General features: G+C 42.1%; 1 protein-coding gene across 1 annotated transcript; it reads left to right on the forward strand.

The window, feature by feature from the left end:
• The first annotated feature begins 3,323 nt into the window (after positions 1-3,323).
• On the forward strand, positions 3,324-3,737 carry LOC129670204 (kxDL motif-containing protein 1-like). The gene has a single exon (XM_055598697.1). It carries the CDS (start codon positions 3,357-3,359, stop codon positions 3,735-3,737), a length of 381 nt encoding a protein of 126 aa, XP_055454672.1. The 5' UTR covers positions 3,324-3,356.
• The last annotated feature ends 11,152 nt before the right edge of the window (positions 3,738-14,889 follow it).

Here is a 14,889-nt window from a genome sequence, read left to right on the forward strand (position 1 = left end):
GCCTTGCTTTCCTAGCTCTGCCCCCCACTTCCGCCCTTTTGTCTCCCACTCTTTTTTTGTCCTCTGACTCCTCCCCTCTCCCACCTACTCCTTCTCTATTGCTCAACATTGTGGCTGGTTGTTTTATTTTGGATGTTTACACAAAGTTGAGACAGGTGATGCTTAGAATAAGTATCACAATGCAATATCTGGATTGAAACAGGGGGGGGGAGAAATCAGCATTTGAATGAACATGGGTAAGGTATATACATTTCAAAAGAACATTATACCAACATTTCCCCCTTTAAGTCAAATAAAAGGCTTCTTTTCTTTCAATACAATAATAATTATGAAATTATGAAAACTGTTAGGTAAAGTCTACATGTGCAATGTCCAGTCCATGTGTATTTAGCAACTTAGGAGAAAGTATCTGATTATCCTATCTATCTTGACAAGTTTAAAGTTCTATACCTAAATTAACTTTTATCCTTATTGGTGTTATCTATATTAAAGGGGTTTCTTAACTTCTAAACAAGTTAAGCTTAATTGTGGCACTATAACTATTTGATCTTCAACACCATCAGAGACTTGAGAAGGAATAAAATCTGTTATTAGAGTAAATAGGAAGTACATGTTAGCAGCTTCCAAAAAATAAAAATTGACAGAGACAGTTGGCTGCCTGAACAGTCACCCATAACTCTTTATAATGTTGGAACATCATCTTCAGCCTTCTGGCTCAGAATATTTGACAGACATAAATGTGAAGCAGGAACTATTTAGGACTTGCTTACCCTGTCTTGGCAGAGTTTGGCAGTCGACTTGTCCTGCATTTAAGCTTGCCCATTTTGGGCAGAATTCTGTCTGTCATGATGCAAGGGTATTTTCTTTACCCAAGTGGCTTGTTTGTCACATTTGAAGCCATCTCTATATGGAGGTTCTTGATGCTCATCATCTTTGAGATAGGTGGGGTGCTGACCTGTCTCATTGTCAAAGGATCTTTAAAATAATAAAAACATTTTAAAATGCCATATTCTGTAGGTCTACCTATCTTTATGTAATTGATCTGTCTACAAAATCATATCTATCTGTTAAATCTAGGATGTATACTCCTGTGATAAATTAGAGTAGTATTTGACATGACTATGAGTTCAACAACTAGCAGATAACTTGCATTACCTAATAACTAAACCCATTTTTAATAGCTGTTTAAAAGTATTGGAAGTAACCTTGACTTTCTATCAACATACTAAAGCTTATACCAATATATCAGAAATATGTATTTTTGTATCAATATGCAAAATCCTATGCCAGAGTTAAAATTAACCTTATTTGAGAATAACAAATAAAATCCTAAGTTGAGTAGATTCAATAATTTATCTTTTGTCTTATTCCTATAAGATATCCCTGTATACTCCAATCTTTCTTTTAACCCCTTTTTTCCTTATCTAAGAAAGATAGAAAAAAGAAAAGAGAGAAATCCCTAAATATAACCTTGTTTCACTCTGAATACAACCATTAATAATTATAAACATCTCCCAATGACAATAAACATTCATAACCACAGAAAACCACCAAAAACCTACCCAACCCCCTTTTAAGGAAAACTGGATGTCGTTCTCATGGATTTCTTCTAGCTGACATTTTGGACATGCAGAAATCCTGGTAGGGCACCCCCCCCAAAAAAAGGGAAAAATTGGTTAATTAAGCAAGCAATAACATTTGTGGTCCAGTCTTTGAATGATGAGAAATTTCAGGCTTAATAAAAGTCCTGTTTGGAACAATCTAAAATGCTGGACCAATTAAGATTAGTAGCTTTCTTTAAAGATCTCTTGGGAGCAGGCTTTGACAAGAAACAGCAATTGAAGCAGTTGAGGCAGGAACAAGCAGAATGCTGAAACATGCAAGATGCTGGAACAGATGTGTCAATGTCTCAGCACGCTGAAGAATGAATCCTGTCAGGTTTGATCCAGCATCTCTGGTGTCCAGTTCTTTTGCAAACCTATAATTTCTCACAAGCATTATAGAGTTCTAAAATGTGCAGGATGCAACTAAGCTGTAAGCAAATTTTATCTATGCCAATTAAAAGATTAGCATAATACATTTTGAGGATATTATAGCCAAGGATTTATTGGCCAAGTATTGTTGGAGTTCTGGCTGGAGACATTTTTTTATGTTTCAGTCAGTTTCAGAGTTGTTTCCAGGAAAAGGGATTATCAATTTATGTTACCTGTTCTGTTTGATCTTCTTGATTTCTCTCTTCTTGTGTGTGGCCAAGGTCTTCAGGTGGTCTTCCTCTGTCATATCTGATTTTTATTAGTTTTGAGGAACCCATAATTTCTCTTCTCCTGCATGAGCATAAGCAAAACCTCTTCCCCAGTGTAACACATTCCCTACTCTTCATTGTGAAGTTAGGGTATCTTTGAAATACATAGGCTGAAATAACTTGGCAGTTTTTTCTATTACCCAGTGTCTCTCCGCAACTGTTGTTTGTTGTTCATTAACATTTAAGAAATTTAAGGTCAATAAAGCATTATGTAATCTATCTCTGGGGGTCTTTGATACCCCTCTCTGTTTGTTAAGCATGTCCCTTAAAGTACGATTGGATCTTTCAATGACTGCTTGACTAGTAGGATTGTGAGGTATATGTGTTACATGTTTTATCTTATAATATGTAAAAAAAATCCTTCCAGTTTATTAGAGACGTACGCTGTAGCATTATCAGTCTTAATTTGTTTAGGTATGCCCATCACTTCGAATAAATGCATAATAACTGAATCAGCCTTTTCAGAACTTAAGGCTGTTGCCCATTGAAACCCTGAATATGGGTCTATAGTATGGTACACATATTTCAGCTTACCAAACTCTGTAAAATAAAGCACATCCATTGCCAAATTTCATTTCTTTGGTTACCTTTGGGGTTACTTCCTGCAGGTAGTGGAATTTGGCTATATAAAGAACAAGTGGGGCATTTTCTCACAGTTTCTTTGGCTTGTTGCCAAGTGATAGAAAACTCTCTTTTTAAACCTTTGCTGTTAACATGTTGTTTTTTTATGACATTCTGGGGCCTCTGACATGCTTCCTATCAACAGTTGATCAATTTCCTCATTGCCTTGTGCTAGAGGATCTGGTAAACCTGTATGAGATCTGACATGTGTTATATACAATGGATTAGCTTTCTGATTACTTGTTGTAATTGAAGAAACAGTGATGTTAAGTCCGAATTATCCTGAATTAGATCAGCAGTTTCTATATGCAGAACAACTCTTTCTGCATATTAAGAGTCAGTGACTATATTAAGAGATTCCTGGGCGGGCGCCATCCCGGAAGCATGAGCCAAGCCGCCAGATGTGCAGGCATCAGAGGCCAAGGAGAAAGAGATGGACCCCCCAGACTCAGCCTCAAGGGTCTTCTGTGGCTGCTTCCTCAGCATGGTGAACACTGATGACGTCAATGCCATTATCCTGGCCCAGAAGAACATGACACTGAAAGGGAAGCTGGCCAGGCAGCACCTGGAGGCATTCAGCCATATCCCAGAGGGTTCATTCCTAGAAGATGAAGACGAAGACCCCATCCCGCCCAGTATCACCACAACGATTGCCACCTCCGAGCAGAGTACGGGTTCCTGTGACACCAGCCCAGACACTGTCTCACCGTCCCTCAGTCCTGGTTTTGAGGACCTGTCACACATGCAAACTGGTTCTCCTGCCATCAACGGCCACAGCCAGACAGATGACGAGGAAGAGATGCATGGAGAATAGCCCCGCTCCTCCTGGGGTCACAACCAGTCAGCTTTGCTGCCCCATTCTGTCACAGGCAGGGACCCTAAACTCCTGCCCCTTAACCCTAAGAATGGGATTTCCCAGTGCCAGCACATGCTCCCCAGTTGAGGTGGTGGGGCTGGGTCCAGGTAACCTTGAGTTCAGCCTGGGCCAGCTTTGAACAGTGATTCTACGGTCCCCACAGACCAAAGCTAGATGTCCCCCACACCCTGAGGGGCCGCTGGCGGTAGAAGGTGCCAGCAGGGCTGAGCTTGTTCTTACCCACTGACAGCTGCTGGCTTAGTTCTGGCCTCCCTGCCTCTGTGGAGGACTTTTTTCCTGTCATGTTGGATTCTGGAAGGCTAGAAGGTTTGAGATAGAGGCAGCCAGACTCTGGGGAGCTGTGTTTCTCACAGGTCCAGCAGGCGTCTCCAGAGCTGGCCAGCCACTTTAGAAAACAGCTGAATGGGCTATTTTTGTACCCGATGTTTACAGATGTTGGGAAGTTATCAATAAAGACTGTTCTGAACAGGGGGAAAAAAAAAAGAGATTCCTGAAAATCTGATAACACCAAGAGAATTGCATATAATTCTGATTTTTGAACTGAATCGTAAGGACTCTCCACCACTTTGCTCAGATTTTCTGACTTATATATAATCTGCCCTTTTTGATTTATTGGCATCTGTATAAAATATGGGAGCTCCAGAAATTAGAGTTCCTTTTACTGTACAAGGGAGAATCCAATTGGTTCTTTTACAAGCTGAAGTCACTTGCTTTTTGGGTATCTGTTGTTGATTTCTCCCAAAAATTCACAACAGTCTCTTTGCCAATATTCGTTGTCTGCCCATAATGACACAATCTCAGCATTGGTAAAGGGCACCCCAATTTCATCTGGATCTATTCCCAGCCAGTTCACAAAGTCTCATTTTTCCTTTTAGGATCAATTCAGAAACCTTTTCTATATAGGTTTTTAATTTTTTATTTTGTTTGTGTGCCAAAAATATCCATTCTAAGTAAGACATAGTCTTCCTTCTGTATAAAAATTCCTATGGGAGAATGAGCAGAGGGCAAAATAACCAAAATGCAGGCCCTCTTTGGATCAATATGGTCTATACATGCATCTTGTAATTTTCTTTCTACCAGAGCCAATTCCTTTTCAGCTTAAGTTGATAACGTTCTTGGACTACTTAAGTCCTTATCAGGCTGTAAGATTTGAAATAAGTTACTTAAGTTTTGAGTAGCTAAACCAAGGGTAGGCCGTAGCCAGTTACTATTGTCCAGCAATTTTTGAAAATCATTAAGAGTTCTTAACTGTTTTGTTTTGTTTTTTTCTAATTTGTACTTTTTGTGGTTGAATTTTCTGTAGACCTATTTTATATCCCTGGTAATTAATAGAATCTCCTCTTTGAATTTTTTCGGGAGCAATCTGTAGTCTCCAACAAGGCAAAGTTCTATTTATTTCATCAAGAACATTTTCTAATGTTTTCGTATCTGAATCAGCTAATATGATATTATCCATATAGTAGTAAATTATGAGTTGAGGAAACTGCTTACGAATTATCTCCAACGGTTGTTGTACAAAATACTGGCACAAAGTAGGACTGTTTAACATCCCCTGCGGTAAGACCCTCCAGTGATACCTCTTTATTGGACAGCTTCTGTTCAAAGTGGGTACTCAGAAAGCAAACCTTTCCCTATCATGTCCATGTAAAGGAATTATGAAAAAGCAATCCTTTAAATCAATCACTATAATAGGTCATTCCTTACATAACAAGGAAGGCAATGGGATTCAGGATTGTAACGATCCCATTGGCTGAATAATTTTGTTAATTGCTCTTAGATCTGTTAATATCCCCCATTTGTCAGATTTCTTTTTGATGACAAATACTGGGGAATTCCAAGGGCTGTTGGACTCCTCTATATGTTGAGCCTCTAGCAGTTCCAGGACAGGCTGTTCTAGTGCCAGGAATTTTTCTTAACTTATAGACCATTGTTCAGTCCAAATAGGCTGGTCTGCCAATCACCTTAGTGGTAAGGCTGTGGGAGTTTTATTAGCAGTGGCTTCCCAACTTGAAGTTGAAAAGACCGCCTCTGCTGTTTTTTGTTATGGACAGCCTGGATAGTCTGTAACTGTTTTTGATGACATTTTTTAATAATTTTAGCTTCTTTATCAGGAGTATTACCTGTTGTTTGGCTTGCCTCTGAAATTGGGGGGAATGTTAATCTGGGTTTTCCATTGATGTAACAGATCTCTTCCCCAAAAGTTTATGGCTATCTGCCGGTTGTGCTGGTGCACACTGGTAGGATTTGCTGAAGTTTATGGCTATCTCAGCCACGTATGGCCTTAATTTTCCTATTTGACCTTCTGGTCCTGTACATTTAAGCCATCTGACACTTTGTTTCACTTTAGATAAAGTTACAACTCCTTGGAATTGAATATCCACCTCTTGAAGTGGTCAATTTGAAGGCCAGGATTTAGGAGTGATAATTGTGACATCAGCCCCAGTATCTACCGTGCCTTCAATTTTAATATTATTTAAAATTAACTTTAACTTTGGTCTTTGATCATTTATAGAGGTTTGCCAATATATTTGTTCTTTTCCTGTTTTTTTGATTTATCTATAGAATCTGCTTTGGCCTTGCTGTCTAAGTTTTTAATGTTTATTCCCAGAACAGTGGTGTTTAACTTTCTTGTGGAGGAGTATCCCTGTCCTGTTCTGGGGCCTGTGAGAGGCCCCCTTGGGCATTTTTTGATAAAGGATTACCCCATTTATCTGTGACTGCTCTACACTCACTAATCCAATGTCGAACCTTATCACATCTTCCACATATTCTAGGAAGCATAGGCTCCCTTCTTGAATTATTTTGGTGTTCCTAGTATGTTGGTATAATGTTCTTTTAAAATGTATACACCTTACCCTTGTTCATTTAAATGCTGATTCCCCCCCCCACACACACACACACACTCTGGTTTCAATCTGGATATTGCATTGTGATACTTATTCTAAGCATCCTGCCTCAATTTTGTGTAAACAGGCCAAAATAAAGCAACTGGCCACAATGTTGAGCAGGGAAAGGAAGTAGGTGGGAAAGGGAAGGAGCCAGATGGCAGGAAATGAGTGGGAGGAGAAAGGAGCTGGGAGAAGAGAGCTGGAGAGAGATCTTGGAATGACATGGACAGATGGACTGGACCTAAGATATCACTAAAAGCAAGTATAATGTGGGAAATCTAAGTGTTAGGAAACTATGAGGGCTTGGAGGTTTAGGATGGAGTAACTATTGCCCAGCATTGTGTTCTAGGTTAACTAAATAAACCCAGTCTCTGTTTGGTGATGTGGTTATACAGCTGTTTAGGACTAACAGCAGCTTTACCAGAAGATATATCAAGAGTAAATATTAATTGCCACGCCTACAACACTGGTAATTTCTTTTGTAGTAATCTCACTCATCATAATTACAACATTTCCCAAGGTCTTTTGGGGTAGCTTCTCCTATCAAGGTCAAATTGGGTGAATGAGGTCTGATGTCAATCGTAGTTCTAATCCATTCGTCTATTGGAGCAGATCTTGCTCTTAATGGCTTTATTGCATCTTTGCATTCAGTATTAGCATTTTCAAAAGCTAAAGATTCTATTAATGCTTTTCTAGCTAGTGGATCTGATAATACTTCTATGCACAGCTTAAGTCAATCTTTGTAAAAAGTTAGTGAATGTTTTACTTGCACCTTGTATGACCTTGGAGAATGGCTCAAGCCTTTTTCCTGATTCCTCAACCTTGTCCCAAGCATTTAAGGTTGCTAGGCAACATGATGCTAAGGTTTCTTCATTATATACAGCTTGTATCTCTGTATCAGCATACTGGCCATCACCAAGCAGCTGTTCCTTAGAAACACCAACAACTCTGGCTCTATTTTTGTGCGCTATCTCTCTAGCTTCTTCTCTCCACCATGAAGACTATTGTAAATATGGCCCAGGTTCTAATATTGCCTTTGCCATATCCTCCCAGTCCTTGGGGATTACTCTACTTCTGATTGACCAGGAAGTCAGCATTTGTTTTACAAATGGTGAATACATTCCTAAATTAGTGACACTTTCCTTAGATTTCCTCAGATCAAGCACTTCCACAGGGCGCCATTCAGCTTCACGACAGTACAGTGGATGATCATAACCTGCTTTTCCCTGCTGTGTACTGACTGGATAAGCCAGCGTTTGTTTTTCTATTAACCACCTTTGGTTGGCTTTCTTTATTTTTGTCTTTTGCCTCTGCCTGAGTATATTCTTTACTTAGTATTGTAAACTCGTCTCTTAAGGTCTGCACCCATATTTCATACCTATCTCTCTGTTGTTTTGTTTAATAATCTCTTGAATCTCTTGTGTTATGCCTCGCTTCCAACTTTTAATTTTTTCTTTATATTGTTCTAGTTGTTCTTTGTGCTGTTCCAGTATCTTTTCTAAAACCTCTACCCTATCTTCCTGTTGTTTATTCTGTTCTGCAAGTTTTTGTATCACTTATTTTATGTCCTTTTTCCAACCTTCATTTTTTCCTTTATAGTGTTCTAGTACCTTTTCTAAAGCCTTTGCCTTCGTGAAGACATAAAAGGCTAATGCAATGATTAAAGTTAAATTGAGGACTATGAATGTAAGCATAGTCACAATTTCTAGACTTTCCTTTATTTCAGTCTTAAAACCTTAGAATAGATTATAGCCAAGCTCCAAGAAGTCTGTTTTAGTGTTTCTTCAATCCTGTTAGACTGTAGTAGCAGCCAGTTTAGTCATGTTAAGTCTCAGGTCTGACCACAGTAGGCTGCCATTTGCTCCAGGGCTAGTTTAAAAGTCTCTTAAAGAGACAGTAATTGACCTGGGAGTTTTTAGATTTTAAGTTTGGTTTGTATCACTGAGAGCTTATTCCCCCCACTAAATTATGATAAAGTATAATTTAAAGGGTGTGGATACTTAGATTAGTTGGGCGCCATTTGTTGTAAGTATCGATTAATATTTACTATTGATATATCTTCTGGTAAAGCTTGCTGTTAATCCTAAACAGCTTTATAACCAAATCATCACACATAGATTTTTTGTGAAATCTTAGGTCTGGTTCATTCTCCACATTGTTCCAAGATCTATTCTCCAGCCCTGCTCTCCTACCTCTGCCCCCCCCCCTTACCTCCCACTCCTTCCTGTCCTCTGGCTCCTCCCCTCTCCTGCCTACTCCTTCTTCTCTATTGCTCAACATTGTGGCTGGTTGTTTTATTTTGGATGTTTACACAAAGTTGAGACAGGTGATGCTTAGAGTAAGTATCACAATGCAATATCTAGATTGAAACCAGAGAGGGGGGGGGAGAAGAAATCAGCATTGGAATGAACAAGGGTAAGGTGTATACATTTCAAAAGAACATTATACCAACAAATAGGTAATCATAGACTCGTTCAGGAAGCAGATCATATTTTTGGCATCTTTGGCTTCTGGCAAGGATGAGGGATGAGACTGCCAAGAGTCCCAAGAAACTGTCTGGTGTTTAGCCAAGAGATAAACTGGTTACTTTTCGTTTATTTGTTTTTCCCCTTAAACTGCCTAACAATATCTCACCTGATTTTATCATCCCCCTCTTCCTCCAAGAAGTAACCCTAGGATTATCCATATATCCACCTGGGCTAGGGAGAAAAGTCCTTGCCTGGTGCTTGGAAAGATAGATGAGGGAAAAGAAAAGGCAAAAGTTATTTGCTTTACAAGGCCCAGGCCAAGAACCAGGGGAGCCAGAGCACAGGGTCTTTTAAATGTCCGATCAGATTCCATTAGAGAATCTTGACAGGTTCACAGGAAGCTGCTGGGCTCCACTGTTGGGCTCCACTTCCTTCTTCTTCAGCCTTTAAGACTGGCCTCAGCATGGTGAACACAGGCTCTGTCTGCTGTCAGACCATCTAGTGGCCTTTGGAGCGGCAAAAGGCAGCGTGACACCCCTCCCACATGGCTTCTTAGGGAGAGAGGAAAGTTAGCCCTCATGTGATTTTTTAGGTTAAAGCAGTTGTGGGTCTCTCTTTCGGCTGCAGGTTAGCAGTACAGTTCTGAATTGAGGCAGTGTCTGGCATCTTACATCTGGGTTGCATTTTCTTATCAAGAAGAAAATTCTTAGTGAGAAATAGTTTTCTAAATGTCTCATGGATTTAAGTTCAAAATCTGGGAAATATGATCCCTTAGACTGTCAAAAACAAAACAAAGCAACGAAACAATAACAAAGCCCCACACTGATCATCTTACTTGGGGTTATATTTTCTTTCTGGGTGACTTCATTGTCAAGGCCAGTTGAGGATCTGGTCCTCAGGGCTCACTTGGGTTTGAGAGAAACCTCTGGCTCCTTCTGCCTTCCTTTTGACTGTTGTCTATGTGAGGGTAAGTCAACAGCCTTGCTTAACCATGCTTTTCTCGGAAGCATTGAGGAATTTTTTCCTCTTGTGGACTGGTTAGAGTTCATTGGTTGGGGTCTTCCTGAACAAGAGAACAGATGACTTCCCACAGTTACAGAATATTTGAGCAGTTCTGCAGGACCCAGCTGACCACTGGAAGGCAAGTGGGAAAATAAATATTCTCCCTTTAAATTCCTCTTACCAGATGGCAGTGGAACACACCTTTGATCCCAGCACTCAGGAGGCAGAGGCAGGCAGATCTCTGTGAGTTCAAGGCCAGCCTAGTCTACAAAGCAAGTTCCAGGGCAATCAGAGAATCTGCACAGAGAAACCCTGTCTTAAAACACACACACACAAACCCTCTTACACATAAGTATAATTGTTGAATACCATCTTAGTTAGGTTTTCTATTGTTGTGAAAAGACACCATGAGCACGGCAGCTCATAATAAGGAAAACATTGAATTGGGGCTGGCTTACCGTTGCAGAAGTTTAATCCAGTATCATCATGGCAGGAAGTATAGTGGCAGTCAGGCAGATCTGGTGCTGAAGACGTCTGAGCGTTCTACAAGTAGATTCACAAGCAGCAGGAAGAGAATGCAAACCACTGGCTTGTGCTTCTGAAACCTTCATACCCACCCTCGGCGACACCCTTATTGGAAGTCCTGCACAAGGCCACACCTCCTAATAGTGTCATTTCCAATGAGCTTACAGGGGCCGTTTTCAGTCAAGCCACCACTAACCTCTAGAAGGTCGGTCACACCAGTCAGGTACTTTTGACTACTGTGTTATATTTAGATGAAACCTGGGCAAAGACCAGACACTTCAAATAAACTTCAGTTAAACATTTTAACCAATTCTTGTGACTGTTATCAAGAGCAGATCAATAGCTCCACTGATTTAACACCAATATATTGGGCTTTGACCTTAACATTTTTTAATATCATACCTATCTCTCTAAGTCTTAACTTTTATATGCCTTAAATGACTTACTCAGATCTATACAACTTGAATGTACTTTCTAAATAAAATTGCGAAAATATCCATCTTAATGTTCATACATAAATCCTCTTTTTTTACCAAAGTCTTTCATTCCTATATCCTTCTAATTCATTACTTATGGCTTTCCTTAATACCACAAGACATAATCACATTAACACATAAATTTATCATTTGTTGTGAGAATTTTCCTTGTAGGGGCAGGGGTCACTCAACACTGTCCATTTTCACTGGACTCTTCCACCTGGAGGCACAGGTGGAGGAGGTCCCCACCGCTAGCTTTTCTTGGTCTATATACTCTAGTTACAGCCCGCTGGCAGGAGAGGCGGGACACCCAGTGAGGGCCCGGTGGACCTCCTTACTCTCCTTTTCTGTGAAGGACACCTACAACTGACAAACCCAGCTGTCACTGCAACCTGGTGGGGTGCATCTCTTCCAAGGGAGAGGATCTGAACACTCTCCCAGAAGGATCTGAAATCCTGGACAAGTCCCAAATGATTAGGATTATTCTCAGGGTCACACACCCAAACAAAGGCAAAGCAAAACTTCACTCCTGATCAAAAGGAAGTACTCAGAAATGCACGCACACACAGGAAGAACACTTGGTTTTTATTTTAAGATAGGTGGTGACTGTCTTTTCTCCATTGGCTGGGGTCTGACCTCACTGGAGTTTTTGATTGGCTAGTTAAAAAGCATCAGAGCAAATGAAGTGAAGGAAACCGGAAAGTGCCCCTTAAATCACTTTGTATAACAAAGGCTTTGACAGGCTGGGGAGGGATTAAAATATATGCATAAAAATCTTACAAGGTGGGGGATATAAAAAGACTGAATTCTTTGTCACAAACGCCACCATTTTACAGTATTTGATAGAAGGCTAGTGTTTAACATTTCTATACCTCATCCCTGTGCAGGCTGAGCTTTACTGGCTGTGAGTACATGAAGCTGTGACCCCATTGTTTTAGGGTCTGCAACAAATAAATTATTGTTTTCTTAGACTCTGGATTGGTTTGTAGTTCAAAGACAAGCTCCAGGAAAAGAGCTGTTTCTGCCCCCAACAATCTGTGTCCCCAGCAGCAGTAGGAGACACTACTCAAACTGAAAGCTTTGGAAGCTGTAAAAACATTGTCAGATACAGAAACTAGGTCAAGGATTACAATACACACAGTCTAAGTCCAGCACTCTGGAAGTAGAGTCTTGCTGTGAGTTCCAGGGCAGACTAAGACGCAAAGGGAAACACTGTTTCAAGTCAACCAAAGCAATCAGGATGGCTTTTCCCCACAGTCCCAGTCTAGAGGTTAAAGCAGGAGAATCAAGAGTTCCGAGCAGGGCCTGGTGGCCACACCTTTAACCTCTGCTCTCTGAGAGGCAGAGGCAGGCAGATTCATAAAGACTGTGAGTTTGAGGACAGCATGGTCTATAAAGTGAGTCAGGGCAGCAAAGGCTACACAGAGAAACCCTGTTTTGATAAAACCAAAACAAACAAACAAAAGGATCTGGGGGGAGAGAGGGGGCTGGAGAGATGGCTCAGCAGTTAAGAGCACTGGCTGTCCTTCCAGAGGACCTGGGTTCAATTCCCAGCATCCTCATGGCAGCTCACAGCTGTCTATGACTCCATTCCAGGGGATCTGACACCCTCACACAGGCATACATGCAGACAAAACATCAATGCACATTCAAATAAATCACTAAAAAAAAAACAAAACAAAAAAAGGAACCCTGGCTACATGTCAGCTTGAATCCCGACCTTGCCTCAAAATTTAAAAACATTTTTCAGCTTACATACCCAGGGTACAGTTATGACACAGGTGTTACACCAATGACACAGTCCGTCACTCATAAGGATTCTGGTCACGTCAATCACAGGCTGGCTGTGAGGATGGATTGCTCCCTTCTGGCCAGGGTGAAAGGCTGCAGGCTCATGGAGAGTCTACTCAGCCCCCTCCTGCTTAGGAGGGCCAATTCCCCAGGTCAACGCAGGCTGTCTGTCTTGGGCTTTAGCCATGGCTCTGGCGCTCTTCTGCAGCTGCTGAGTGCCTTCACGGTGATTGTAAAGAATCAAAAACAGCTGGGCTGTGACTGCAGCCACTGTCCAGTGAAAGGGTTGCGCCCCTGACATTTCCCCTGCTCAAAATAACGTTTCTGTTGACAGTTTGCAGGTTGGTTTTTCTGAATTAGGGATCTGTGGCCCAGGCTGACCTCTTGCAGAGGATCACCCTGAAGTCTTGATGATCCCGACTGCATCTCCTAAGTGCTAGCCTGACAGGCGCAGCCACCCATGGCTGGCTCTATAGGCATTTTTCAGACAACTGTGAATTTCCTCTAGTAACTCCTAAAAGATAGTTGTTATAAACAACAGATAAAGATGGGATCACAGGAAACAGACGCTGAAGGGATTCACCCTTGACAGAGCTTTATTAGGGAGCGCTACCAGCTCTCGGACAGCGGCAGCCATGATGGGGTCTGAGGTGGGAGTGTGTAAGGCAAGAGAGCCACTAAGTACCGCCATGGGGACCCTGAAGGGAAAGAGAGACAGTTCAGTTCCAGAGAACAGTGGGAGAAGCTGTTGCTTTCGTCCGTTTAATTCAAGGGTGTCCGGGCATCATCAGAGGGGCTGGGCTTGCAGCTGTAGGGGTGTGGAGAGAACAGAACTCTGGAAGAGCTGTCAGGTCACAGCAGCTCTGCAGCTGACCTTGAGAGACTGCAGGGGGCTCCCTGATTTGGGGAGCGGGAGCGGCGGTTAGAGGATCTGGGTTGACACTACCCGCTGCGCACTCCTTTGCAATCCCCTTTGTTTTGTGGCTTTTCCTATACACTTTTCTGAGACTGGGGCTCAGGTAGTGCTGGCTGGCCCCAACCCCTGCAGTGTGGCCCAGGATGGCCTGATCCTCCTGCCTCCACTTCCCCAAGACCTGGGATTACAGGCAGGAGTGGCCATATTTACATTTGGTGCTGGGGAATCCAACCCAGAGCTTCAGGGTAGTTAAGCAAGCACTCTACTGCCTGGATTACAGGCCCAGCCCTCATGTCTTTTCTAAGAACAATCCTGAACCTTTGCCTTTAGGAGCCTGAGCTGTGCTGCCAGTGCTGACTGAGGGCATTCTTGTCAGAGGACCTCCGACCTTAGAGGTCATTTCCCTTCATTACCTTTCACCATTAGCATCTCCATTCAGAGAAAAGCCCTAAGTCTCTTCCCTCTATTTCTTGAGGTGAATTGGATACCTGGTTGCCATCTGTCCTGTGCCCCACCCAGTCCTTTTCCCCCCCTCCCCCCCGACACCTGCGGCGTAGACTAAGGATGCAGAGGGACTGGATCCATATTGGAGGCGGTAAAGACTTTATAATCCCAAGAGAGGACCTGAAGCAGACTTGGAAGGAGGATGGTTATACAGTCACAGATCCTACACAGAGAGGGGTCAAGTCACGGCAGACAGGGTCTGGGGGGGTCCTAGATTTGACTAAGTGGCAGAAGATAAGAGTGAGGGCCAAAAGCAGCATGCAGTGATGTGGGCCTCTAATCCCATCAGGGAAGTGCCTGTGAGTGTTCTCAGCTCTCCTGTGGTGAAAGGGCAGGCAGAGGAGCTAGCCTGGCACAGGCAAAGGAGAACAAAAGACCCTGCCTCAAGAAAAGCTTGAAGGCCAGCTCTGATGCCCAGGGAGGCCCTGTGGCCCTGCACACACGTACCATGTCCTGTGTGCCCTGTCCCCCCCGCCCCAGACACACACAGAGATTAAAAAGAATGAGAACGAGCAGAGA

Source organism: Psammomys obesus, unplaced genomic scaffold (genome assembly GCF_907164565.1).
Source record: "Psammomys obesus unplaced genomic scaffold, mPsaObe1.curated_primary_1811, whole genome shotgun sequence".
NCBI lineage: Eukaryota > Metazoa > Chordata > Mammalia > Rodentia > Muridae > Psammomys > Psammomys obesus.